Below are 13,083 nucleotides of genomic sequence, written 5' to 3'. Positions count from 1 at the left end.
GTGTGCATGAACGAAAACAGCACTTCAGCAGACTGTAAATGAATGGAGAGGGTGGGAAGGCAATAAGATTGCTCTTTAATGGCATGAAAACAGCACAACACCTCTTCATCAAATGTCAAATTTAATCTTAATATTGCTACCCATCCCGTAGTCCTTCTCAATACATATATGTACAAAGCGATCACAAAATTATCCATCGAAGTGTTAGCCAATCGTCTCTTCCCAGGGCCTCTTCTTGTCTTCCTTTGGACTACTCGATTTTCCTGTTGACATTGGTGCTGCTGACTGCTGAAGGGGGTTGTGGGTAAAAGTCTGCCTTAGAGGACCTTGGAAAGTGCAGGAATAAATGACAAATGTGAACGGCAAGCATCATCTTTAAGAACATTGCCTACCCTAGCTTTAAGCGGCACAACAGTTTTCAACATTGATAATAATAAGAAATGTTGCTTGAGCAACAAATCAGCATAAAATTATTTCTGAAGGATCATGTGACACTGAAGACTGGAGTAATGATGCTGAAATTTCAGCTTTGATCACAAGAATAAATTACATTTTAAAATATATCAAAATAGAAAACCGGTATTTTAAATTGTAACAATATTAAAAAAATATATTACTGTTTTTACTGTATTTTTGATAAAATAAATGCCCCTTTGGGGGGCATAAGATATACATTTAAAAAATATTACAAAAAAATCGTACTGACCCCTAACTTTTGAAAGGTTTTGTAGGCAGTAGACGGCATAGACATTTCAGTAGGTTTTGAAACTGAGCTGTGGAGAGCAAATCCTCACCTTTGGCTGCCATATCCAGGTGTCCTTTAATTCTCCTGTCTCTCTCCTCCAGCTGCTGAGCCAACTGGGCATTCTTCCATCCTGAGGTAAACAGACACAGAAACATTATATAGAGAGAATAAGACCAGGAGAGAAGATTCAGATAACAGAACAGTGTTGTTCTTGTGAACTACAACTAAGGACCTGTTTACTCCTGGTATTAAGATGGGACGATTAAGTGGACGAGGGAGACACATTCCCGTTTACACCTGGTGTTTTAATCCATTTCTTTTGTCCACTTTCAACCACTTCTGTCCTGATTTCTTCGAGGGGAGGGTCTATGAGGTTATATATATTTATATGTATATATACATATATGTTATATATATGTAAATATATGGAGTTTTTCAGATCTTTTAATCTAATGGACGAAATAAGCTCACGCAATTTACATAAAAATGCGACTGGAGACGAACATACAGAGCTTTCATTTCTGCTCTGACAGCTGTAAGATCACACTGAACGCTGTGTGTGTGTTAGGAATCAGGAATGGTGAGAACATTGTGCTAGGTACGTTTTTCTTTTTCAAATCAAACTTGGGTCTCCAGCCGACAAAGTTTAAATCCCGTCTGGCTAGAGCTCTTCCCATAATGTTCATGCATTAGGTCAGTAGGCGGAGAGTAGACGGTCTTTTGTGGCTGTTTGAACACAATCGGCCACATGAGCGTTTACACTACGAAATCAATCCGGTCTAATGTGTTTTCGACGACCTCTTGAAGAGATTGAAAGTGGACAAGCTCAAAACGTTTTAGACCCCGTTTACACCTGTATTTATAGTCGTCCGATCGACCAAAACGCATCTTAATACCAGGTGTAAACATGGCCAAAAACGATGGAACAGCATTTTCAGCAATTGAAATGAGGCTGAAATAAAATATAAATATTAGTTGTTTTTTTTATTAATGAAAATTTGCTAAAATTAACTAACGGAAATAAATACTATTTGATAGAGGCTACTAACTCTGCCCACCATTGTATGATTGAGTCAGACAAAATAGCAAAAGAAATGCCGTTGATAACAGGATCAGTGGCGTGGAGAGTAAGGGAGGTGGCGTTAGTTTTTGATGCGACCGACCAAAGTTCAAATCCACCTTTTTACGAACTCATTCTTCTCCCTTTTCCCATCGCATTCCAGCACTGAGATGTGTTTATTTTTAAATTAAAATGAAGAAAATCTATTATTTAGTAATGGGAATACTTGTGTTTAACAGCTAGGGTTAGAAGTAGGTTTAGGGCTGGGCTTAAGGTACAAATTATGTTATGCATTTTATGGACAAAGTATTATATTTATCTAATGATCTATATATATCATAATATTACACTAAATATGTTGGTATCGTTGCATACTGTTTTATAATATACTACAATGCACTACAAAGATGTAGTAAATATAGAGATATAGAGGTGCAAAGTGACTCTCTGTGGTCATTAAAAATCCCATGGCATTTCTCGTAAAGAGTAGGGGTGTAACCCCGGTGTCCTGGCCACATTCCACCATTGGCCCTTACCAATCATGGCCTCCTAATAATCCCCTTACATTGAATTGGCTCTATCACTCTCTCTCCTCTCTCCACCTATATCCGGTGTGTGGTGAGCGCACTGGCGCCGTTGTACTGTGGCTGCCGTCGCATCATCCAAGTGGATGCTGCACACTGGTGGTGGTTGAGGAGAGATCCCCTGACATGATTGTAAAGCGCTTTGGGTGTACAGTAGCACATATGAAAGCGCTATATAAATGCCGATTGTATTCGATTCTATTCAAAGATATAGTACATAGACAGCATTTAACACTATTTGCACTGTGCCAAAAAAAAAAAGTTCTTCCTATTTACACTTGCAAATACCAGCTGTCAGATAGGTTTAAGTTGAAGTACTAAAATGGAAATAAAAATAAAGCTAAATATCAAAAAATGCACAGTGCATATAGTAAAACTAAACTAAAACTTAAACTTAAAAATAAAACAGCTAATTCAAAATATTAATAAATACTATGATGACCGAACAATCCTTAGAAAGAATCACACCTTTCCTGATGCTTTCTATGAAACCTTCGTTCATAGGCAGAGCTGAAGGTGGGTGTGTGATGCGTTCTGGGATGTTAAGCTTCTGTCTCACTGTCGGGTGCCTCAGCAGGGCCACCTGACCCAGCGAGAAGAGGTTAGAGGTCATCCAGTAGGTAAACACCGCCTGTAAAACACACAGACCACATGACACAGCATGACAAGAGAAGACCGATCCCTTCACAAACACTGTGTGGCGAGCGAGTGCGGGAGACTAACCGTGGGGAAGTGAATCGTCAGAGGCAGGATAACAAAGGGCATGATCCTGAAGACGGTCTTCATGGCCCTCAGATTGGGATTGTCTACACCAGATTCAGCTCCCAACTAAAAACACATTTGAAATGGTTGCAATGCCTCAAAAATGTGGCTGTCATTAATATAGTCCATACAAACCATGGCTAAATTCCAAGTCTCGGAGACATACAGCAGCTTTATGTAAGATACAAAGCAAATCGAATAGTTTAAAAAATAGAAAATGCAAAAGTGATCATATGGTGACTTATCCTTGGCTCATTGCATTAAAAAGACACTCTTGTTCCGTGACAGAAAGACACAGTTTTGGACTTACTTTACAGTTAGTAAATTATTAATTTAGTTCTTTTTATTAACTAATTTACCTCTAAGATGGCAAACATAGTGCCAGTCACGGCAAAGGGGAGAATGTAAAATGGATCAGATGCGGTTAGATCTGTGAACCACCAGAGGCCGCCAGTCTGCAAACTTGGTACAGGGAGATCAGCCATCTTACGCAAGGCAATGAAGAAAGAGACGAAGATTGGAGCCTGAAGAGGACAGAGATAATAAGTTAAATATATGACTACTAAACAGCAGCTGATTATCGTGAAAACTAAACAGCGAACAGATGCTCATAAGAATGAAGCATTGACAGTAACTGACCTGTACCAAGGGCACTAGGAACCCACGCAAAGGGTTCACGTCATGTTTCTTCTGAAACATCACCAAGTCAGTATATGCCTTTGAAACTGAAGAAAGGAAAGTAATTCTTCTTAATTAAAAATAATAATAAAAAATAATCCACTACTAAAAAGTTGGAGACTAGAACAAATTAGAGAACACCAGAGGAAAGAAAAAAGAAGCAATGCATGAGATAAGACCATTTACACACTCAGATAATATGAGGGGAAAATATGGTTTAGAAAAGATGAGACACTTACAATCAAATTTGTTACCGCTCTGCTTGGCTTCATTCATGCGGTTGGTGAGTTTTGTCATTTCTGGCATGACGTTGTTCAGTTTGGCTGCCTCTCTCTGTCCCTTTACAATGACCGGGAACACAAGACACCGGGCAACAATGGTGCCTGAGGAAAACAGACACGTAGTTATGGTAAAAAAAATTATAATAAAAAAACAGACAGACGACAGAATGGATAGATAGACAGAATGATGCACAACTCTACCTGCAACAATGGCCCCCCACCATGGCAGCCCAATGCCAACATGCATAAACTCCAGCAGATTCTGGATCAGGCCCACAGGTGTGGCGCTGCACAGGCCGAGCTCTGATAGGCTGGCTTCAGCTCCAGCTCCCTGCAGAACATCCAATGCCGTGAGAGGAGCCTCGGCCACCTGCTCTGTGATTGGTGGTGTGACTGCGGGGGCGGGGTCAGCAGCAAGACTTGGGATGGAGACTGGGACAGATAGAGCAGCGTCTGCCGTTTCACTAGGAGTCGACAAGCTCTGAGCTGCGTCTATCGTCTGTAAAATAAGCAAAAAATTTGAGCAGTTGAAAATATACCACAATAGTCAATTCACAATTCCTAATAATCACTGCAATAATGATCCGATCGTAGACTTTAAAGCATTTGCCGATTTAAACCCAAACAGCGACTTTTTTTGGCCAGGCAGTGTATTTGGCAGTAGTAGAAACACTAAAAGAAAATTCCTTTGGGGCAACCCACCTGCGAGCTGTTGTGTCTGACTGCCACGGCACTGACCAGCAGGAACTGGCCATGATTGGGACACCCCAAAAGTGCCCTAACTAGAGGACCCCTACTCCCTCTGCCAGTGTGAAGATGTGATCTCGGTACAAACCACTGCAACAAGACGGGAGTCAGGAAAAATGAGTCTTTTTACAGACCTTTTTAAAAATGCAATAAACAACAGGCTGTTCAGGATATTTACATTTATTCATTTTTAGTAGACAATATTATATAATGCAACTTACAAATGAAGAACATCACAATTATTTTGATGCAAGAGGGATTGTAGAGTAGAATGATACTAACTAGATTTGTACAAAGCAAGGCGGAGGCGAAATGCAAAAAAAGAGAAAAATAATTTATAAATAAATGAACAAACAAATAAATAAATAAATAAATAAGAGTTTTGAAAAATAACCTTTTCTTGAATACCTAAGCCAGTGGTTCTCAACCTTTTTGACTTAAAAAATACTAGGCTATATTTTTTAATATAGTCATTACACTGACATTTTTTACACTGTCCAACACTATATTCAAAGACCCCATATTTGACAAACTATAAAATATTATTAATAGAAACTGGGAGTGTCAGTACAGGCAAATTAACCACAATTCATTTTGTGATTCCAGAAGTTCCATGTTCTTCAATAAAAACTAGATTAAAAAGTTGGTAGAGAAACTTTGATGTTGGTTTGAGAAAGATAGGCAAAAAAAAGTTTGAAAGTAGTTTTAAAGTTTTGAGTTTGAAGAAGTTTTAAGGCCATGCTGTTTGTTATGGTGTTTCTGTGTGGTTTCAAGGGTGTTGCTACACAGTTTCTAGGGTGTTGCTATGTGGTTGTTAGGGTATTCTGTCTTAGGGTATTTCATTTTATGTTTGTTTTTTTGCATTTTAATTCAAATCGATCATAAAAATCAAATACTAATATATTACATTTATTAATATATGAATTATATATTACAGTATTATATGAATTAGTTATCCAGCTGCGGAGCCCTTGGAAGTTCGCTAAGGGCCCCTGGTTAAGAACCACAGATCTAAACTATAAGACAAATTGTAAAGAAAATGAGTTATCAGTCACATGACGACGCTGTTATTCTACAAGTATGTACATATTTCAAATTATGACACAAAAATATATATAACACAAATTAAAAATATTTATGATCGCACCAAATAACCCTGATCATGACACCTTGTTACCAGGCAACATATTAAATTATCAACCAATCAACAAATGGTTTCTATGTGAACATTAATCCTGATGTTTTCACAGCTTTATTTTGAAATGTTTTGAAGATGTCAAGAGACAATAAAACCCGCTCTAAACAACACAACCTCAGCTATGCTATTTAGCTTCTGTCAAAGTCATGTCATGTGAAGTACAACGTTTTAAAGTCCTTTGGGGAGCGAATTGTCAATGTGCAAAACGCCACTCACCTTATTCCCTGTCAGAGCAATAGGAAGAGTAGAAATGCTCGCTGTGTTTGTTTGTCGAAACAAACATGTTGTAAGACATTCAGTAACCACTCGACCCCTGAGCGCAGCCATCTTGGATCAAAAGAACGCATTGTACGGTGAGCGCAAAGGGACAATGCGTTTCCGCTCCGCCCCCATTCAAACGAAACCGCACATCTGCATGCATTCTAGCCATAGACTAAAAAAGAGAGCAACTGATCTAGCTGAGGAACAACATGAGAGACTTGTTTCGCTCCTGTAGTGTAACATAGGAAAAAGATCAAACTACATTTTAAACGTTAAAAATGACGGAAGACGTGGATATCTGGGAGGAAGATTTGGAAGAGGACGCCGTGCTAGCAAATCATGTCATCAAAAACTTGAGTAATCTGACTTTTTTTTTTCCATTTGTTTGTCCCATTTTAGACTTTTTTTATGTGTATGATAAAACAAATTATTAAAATGAAAGATTAAGATCATTTGATTAAATTAAATAATAGAATGTTTTAAAAAATCGCGAAAAAAACGAAAGTGAAACGGAACAGTTATTGATTTTAAACGGAAGTTTAAGGGGAAACAACAAAACAGAAAAATATGTTTTATTGTTTTTAAAATCCAGAAATCCAGACACTTCGTTCTTCCGAAGTAAATTCATCACCTGAAAGAGTGGACTCTGGTGAGTTCATCATTAATCAAATACATCAGCATTATGACAGAAAAGTGTGATTTAAACATTTACTTTATGTATAGCCTACTTCATCACGTTTTTAAGTAAATTATTTTTTGTTATCAGTCGCATTGTCATGTGGTCATCAAATGCCAGCAGACTATGTTGTGGCTTGGTTCAAGTATTTCCTTAAACAGGTTGGTCCCTATGACAATGTTTATATTGTTTATTTACTGACACCTGTGCTACCATTTTATGTTCTGTTTCTTGTCTTTTAGAAAAAGACTGAATTTTCCTGCCCTGGTTTTAATGATGTTCAGAGGAAAACCTGTGGCGAAAAGCTATCTTATCAGGACATCTGTCGGCTGATACCACTGACAGACAAACAACGGGAATTCTTAGAGGAGAACCTAGCTTTACTTGTTGCTAAAAGGCTGTTTGACTTTAAAGCTGTAAGATAATTCAATTTGTCTGTTTGCATGCATATTTCTTAAAGCTACACTGTGTAGGATTTTCTCCCATCTAGCGGTGAAATTGTTTATGACTACCAACTGAATATTACTTTTTAGCCCCTCCCATTCCGAGGGCGTTTTAACTCCTACGGTGGCCGTATTATTTCAAAATATGCCGACAGTCGCGAGTAATCTCCCCCTCGCATTCGTCACGGTGCCACTGAGTGTAAAAACGCGAAAGGCGAAGCTTGAATTTCCTAAAAATCGTTCTAAATATCAAAGAATAGCAGAGTCGACACCACAAGTGTAACAATGACGGCAGAGAGGAACGATATCGTTGGAATCACTTTCTGAATGATTATTTTTTCCCAGCGGATGAGTGATAAAAACATTAACAGCCAATCATAATTCACCCCTCTTTAAAGGGATAGTTCACCCAAAAATGAAAATGCTGTCATCATTTACTCTTCCTCAAGTTGTTCCAAACCTTTATGACTTTCTTTCTTCTGCTGAACACAAAAGAAGATATTTTGAAGAAAGTCAGTAACCAAACGACTGATGGACCCCATTGACTTCCATAGTAGGAAAAAAAAATACTATGGAAGTCAATGGGGACCAGCAACTGTTTAATTACCAACCTTCTTTAAAATATCTTCTTTTGTGTTCAGCAGAAGAAAGAAAGTCATAAAGGTTTGGAACAACTTGAGGAAGAGTAAATGATGACAGCATTTTCATTTTTGGGTGAACTATCCCTTTAAAGAGCTCGAGCATTTAAAGCGACAGTAGACAAAACTTAGAATAAACAGAACGATATCAAACGCTGGTGTGTGGACGCTAAAATTTAGTTAGCTATCTTCATAGTTATCCTTCTTGGTGTGAACCAATCAGGCCTTTACACCACCAGGGGTTTTCACACTAGGGTCCGGGGACCTCCAGGGGGCTGCAAGAGAAGGAGTTTGTGGAGAAGTTTAGAGAATAGCTGTGTGAAAAATTATTTAAAAAAAATATATATAATAAAAAGATTAAACTAAGTAACTGAATAAAAGTAAGAAATTGAATAATATAAATACAATTAGTAAAAAATAATTTTAAAATAACATTGTCGTAAAAATTAACATAGTAGTGGCCTAATGGTTGGAAAGTCAGACTGGTGACCCGAAGGTTGTGGGTTTGATTCTCAATACTGGCAGGAAATGACTGAGGTGCCCTTGAGCAAAACACCTAACCCCCAATCACTCCCCTGGAGCCACAGCATAATGGCTGCCAACTGGTCCAGGGCTGTGTTCCAGTCCACTTTTAGACACGCACTAGTGAACTTCCCTAAGCACTTCCCCTCGAGGGAATCCCTGCCGCCATTTTGAAGTGCGTTCCACTTCGCGAAGTGGATGAGGGAAGTTTATATGGACAGACCCTCGTTCCCTTGATTTTGACAGAGGGAGCGAGTCTACTTCACATGTACACTTCAGGCAGATCCATATACCACAATGCAACACGTTTGTGACATCACCGCAGATCCCATCTAATTATCAAGTTCGCAAGTGTGTGTCTAAAAGTGGACTGGAACGCAGCCCTGGTGTGTGTGTCCACGGTTTGCAGTGTGCGTCCACGGTTTGCAGTGTGTGTGTGTGTGTGTGTGTGTGTGTTCACTAGCCTACTCACTGCTCCTAAACTTAGATGGGTTAAATGCAGAGGGCAAATTCAGAGTATGTCACTTTCTCTTTCACTTTCATATAGGCTAACAGTACAGAACTAAAAATCGCAATGTAATGTAATCAACACATTTATAATATTACTTTTCCACAGTATTATATAAAACTGCCTTTTAAACTTTAGGATAGGGGTTCTCCGCATGAGGATTTGTGAATCTGCAGCGTATAAAAGATTTAACACAACAGTCCAAATGAATCTGTTTGTCATTACTGCAGTGTCCAGGGTGTCAGTCTCATGTGGAAAGACGAGATCGAAGTAACCTGTGTGTAAACTGCACTATCTGCACGGCCAACCTGAAACGGACTTACTACTTCTGCTGGAGCTGCCGGAGGGAATGGAAGGGGCCGGCCTATAATGCTGTGCGGTGTGAAAATAATGGCTGTGGACAGAAAGCGGTAAATAAAATCGTAATTTGACCACAGAAATGAAATGATTTTATTTCATCTTATATTAAAATTATTTTAATAAACATTTTGTTGCATTTGAACAGAGAACTTTAGATCCTCTTAGGCCATGCAAACCCGAGATTAAAAGGGAAAAGCTTGAAGCGGGAGAAGAGGTAAGTGCTAGAATAATACAACACACACACACACACACACACATATATGAATAAATAAATTCATATATAAATGGTAGCATTGAAACAATTAAGAAACACACAATATTGTGGTAATTGTCTTGAGGATGTGGGAATGTACTCTCTATATATATATATTTTTTTATTGTATTATTCTTTATGCTTGTACGATATATTATGTGCAAATTAAGAAAATATGTTTGTGAATTCTTCTTCCTCTTCTTTGTCAAGATTTACCCAATGAAAGACAAATCCCCTGACAGAAAACGCCTGGCACTGCTCATCAACAATGTCGAGTTTAAACACATAAATAACAGGACCGGGGCAGACAAGGATGAACTGAGTATGGAGATCCTGCTTAAGGGTCTGGGTTACACTGTGGTGACACTCAGAGACCTCACTGCACAGGTGCGTACAAGTGTCTCTAAGCCAAATAGGACAACTTGTTTAATTTACTTGAGCCAAGAACCAAATATTTGTGGCATTTTTTAAAAAATATTAGAGGGATAGTTCACCCAAAAATGAAAATTCATGTCGTTCCAAACCCTTAAGACTTTCGGTCATCTTTGGAACACAAATGAATGATGATATTTTTGATGAAATCTGAGAGCTTTCTGTCCCTCCATCGACAGTTAGGCAACTACCACTTTGATGCTTCAAAAGGTTTATAAAGAGATCGTAAAAATAATCCATATGATTTGAGTTTAGACCAAAATTTTCTGAAGAGACTCGATCAGTTTATATGATGAACAGATTGAGGCTTTTATTCACATATAAACACTCATTAAGGCACTCATCAGTTGTGGTAAACGAAAGCTCAAGTATGTTCGCTTGACATGAGAACCAATGAGGTTCATTCTGGTGTTACGCAGCACGTTGCCAATCTCTTTATGAACTTTTTGAAGCGTCAAAGTGGCAGAAATCTCTCAGATTTCCTCAAAAAGATCTTTAGAACGAAAGGCGTATGGGTTTGAAACGACATGAGGGTGAGTAATTAATGACAGAGTTTTCATTTTTTGGTGTACTGTCCCTTTAAAGATATTGATGGTCTGATGTTCAGGGCATGCGTGCTGCCATGCGAGACTTCGCCCGGCGCGAGGAACATGTCCAGTCGGACAGCTGCTTTGTGGTGTTGATGTCTCACGGAGATGCCAGTGGAATCTGTGGAGTTTTTGATTCCCTCAGCAGTGATGATGAAGAGGACATTCTCCCAAGAGATGAAATTTTTAATAGCTTGAACACTCCAAACTGTGCTGGATTGCGGGACAAGCCAAAAATCATCCTCATCCAGGCGTGTAGGGGTGGTGAGTTACAAAACATTATGGTAGAAAATAAAGTAACTCTGCGTTAAGCTCCACTGATCAAAATGTCAGAATTTTTGATTGGTTAGAGACCCATCCAGTTCTGAGCACTGATGTAGCAACATGCTTTGACAAATGTTTCCCTTACGTTATAGATAAAGACGGCAGTGTAGATGTCCAGGATAGTGTGCCAAGACACAGGAGGAGAAAAGAGCACCGTGAAAAAGACTTCTGCTGCCTGATGTCCTCTACTCCAGGTAAATAATATTTCTGTTCCCTGATTCCACTGTAGAGCTGCTAAATTCTGGAGAAATTGAGAATCTCAAGAGATCAGGAATCTCCCACGATTCTGGATAGACAACTAAGAAAAATATCATGTTATTTATTAGAGATTCTGACAAAATGTTTATTTCTGCAGTCTTTGTAAAAATATTGAATTAATTTGATTTATATTTGTAAAATTCTTTTGAATGAATGATTCAATGACTCACTCAGAGTCTTCACTTGCTTCATTACTATGAATCGTTGCTTTCAAACAAATAGTCTCCTGAATGAATGATTAAATGATAAATACTTTTTTTAACAGTCACTTGTCGCCATCTTTTTTTTATTTTGTTATACCCAATGTCATTTATAAGATCTTAATTTTAAGATGCATTATTTGTTCTGCAAGCAGTGAGGATCAGTCACACACACAATGTTTGTCATAATTTGTATTTTTTTTATACAGAGACGGTGTCCTATAGAAACACAGTGAAAGGCTCAAGTTTCTTCCAAGCCATTGTGGAAATATTTAATGAGCACGCCTGCCAGGATGACATCATGGAGCTCTTCAGAAAGGCAAAGTCACATTCGTTAGCAAGACAGACATCAAATCTGTAGACATAAACTTTGTGTGTCAGTTTGTATTGCTCTAACCAGTCGAATACAAACATGCCTAGAATAAACATTTTAGGTTATAATATGCGTAGTTAGTTGTATTGTAATATTTTTTTTTTTTTTGAAACAGGTCCTTAAGAAGTTTAAGGAGATGCATGGAGATCAGATGCCATGCATAGAAAGAACAACATTATCTAATAAAGTCTACCTCTTTCCAGGGTTGTAAAACCTGCAACCTACAACTTCTGCTCTCCTTTTTATATTAGAAACATGATGTATGCATCTATATCATGTTTGGAGAAAAATTTATCACATTTAAATCAGCTTGCATGTTCATATAATTCATGAGTATGATAAACAGATTTAGCTTGCTGTCATCCTGAAGCTCGATTTTTTTTTTTATAAATTCTTCTATTTTACACAAATATTTGTAAATATTTAAATTATTGAAAAAAGGGGGGTGCTGATATTGAAATATTATGTAGCCTATAAAACATAGAATATTATGACCATCAGGAAAATCATGAAAGCAACTGGATGTACTGTATTGTGAACATATTTACCAAATTTAATTTATTTCATTGTTCATTTTAAATTACATATGCATACATTCATACATTTGTATTGTATGTTGACCTGTCTCTTTGCTAAATCTGCTGACAGATTTCAGGTATCATTTCTTGTAACTGCTCAGCTGTAAAGTTGGATTTCCTGTTTTTTAAAACTGAAACCAGCAACACTTTGATCCCTGAAATGAATGTTCATCGCAGTAAACCTGGGAGGCCATGTTATCAATCTTTGAATGTATTTTACACAGATGGAATGAGGCACTGAGGGTAAGAAATGCTTTGCTTTAGGTGAAAAATAACCTCAGTATCTCTCAAATAAAGCATCAGATGCACTTGAATGAAGGCTTTGTCAACTCACTAAATATTTGCTGGTTTTATGTTTTTTTGTAATGTACCAATATGTTGTTATGGAATGTGATATCTGAATATAGCTAGACAGTAGGAGTTTTTTGTGAATTATTGCTATGAAAAAATACTGTGTAGGCAAACTATATTTCACGGGAGGAGATGTGAAATTTGTCCACAGCAAGAGCCATACATCTCTCCCTGTGAGGGATCTAATACTAAATAAAATCAAATCAATCAAAACAGAGAATGCATAACTAAAATAAAAAACGAGTTTTGAGATTTTTGTCTCCA

General features: G+C 37.8%; 2 protein-coding genes across 2 annotated transcripts; one reads left to right on the top strand and one right to left on the bottom strand.

Annotated features, from left to right (window-relative positions):
* Nucleotides 1-54: 54 nt before the first annotated feature.
* On the bottom strand, nt 55-6,427 carry oxa1l (OXA1L mitochondrial inner membrane protein). The gene is made up of 10 exons (XM_084406093.1): nt 6,272-6,427; nt 4,813-4,947; nt 4,312-4,609; nt 4,069-4,212; nt 3,791-3,876; nt 3,511-3,675; nt 3,113-3,217; nt 2,858-3,020; nt 795-875; nt 55-326 (listed from the first exon to the last, which is right to left on the bottom strand). Exons 1-10 carry the CDS (start codon nt 6,380-6,382, stop codon nt 205-207), a joined length of 1,410 nt encoding a protein of 469 aa, XP_084262219.1. The 5' UTR covers nt 6,383-6,427; the 3' UTR covers nt 55-204.
* On the top strand, nt 6,419-12,780 carry LOC311288597 (caspase a-like). Its single transcript, XM_084406094.1, has 11 exons — nt 6,419-6,673; nt 6,909-6,965; nt 7,083-7,153; nt 7,235-7,408; nt 9,334-9,513; nt 9,609-9,677; nt 9,927-10,103; nt 10,756-10,999; nt 11,152-11,253; nt 11,727-11,836; nt 12,006-12,780. Exons 1-11 carry the CDS (start codon nt 6,595-6,597, stop codon nt 12,099-12,101), a joined length of 1,359 nt encoding a protein of 452 aa, XP_084262220.1. The 5' UTR covers nt 6,419-6,594; the 3' UTR covers nt 12,102-12,780.
* The last annotated feature ends 303 nt before the right edge of the window (nt 12,781-13,083 follow it).

The sequence above is a fragment of the Rutilus rutilus genome (genome assembly GCF_951802725.1).
Source record: "Rutilus rutilus genome assembly, chromosome: 3".
Classification (NCBI taxonomy): Eukaryota; Metazoa; Chordata; class Actinopteri; order Cypriniformes; family Leuciscidae; genus Rutilus; species Rutilus rutilus.
This window is presented reverse-complemented; position numbering and strand designations above follow the sequence as displayed.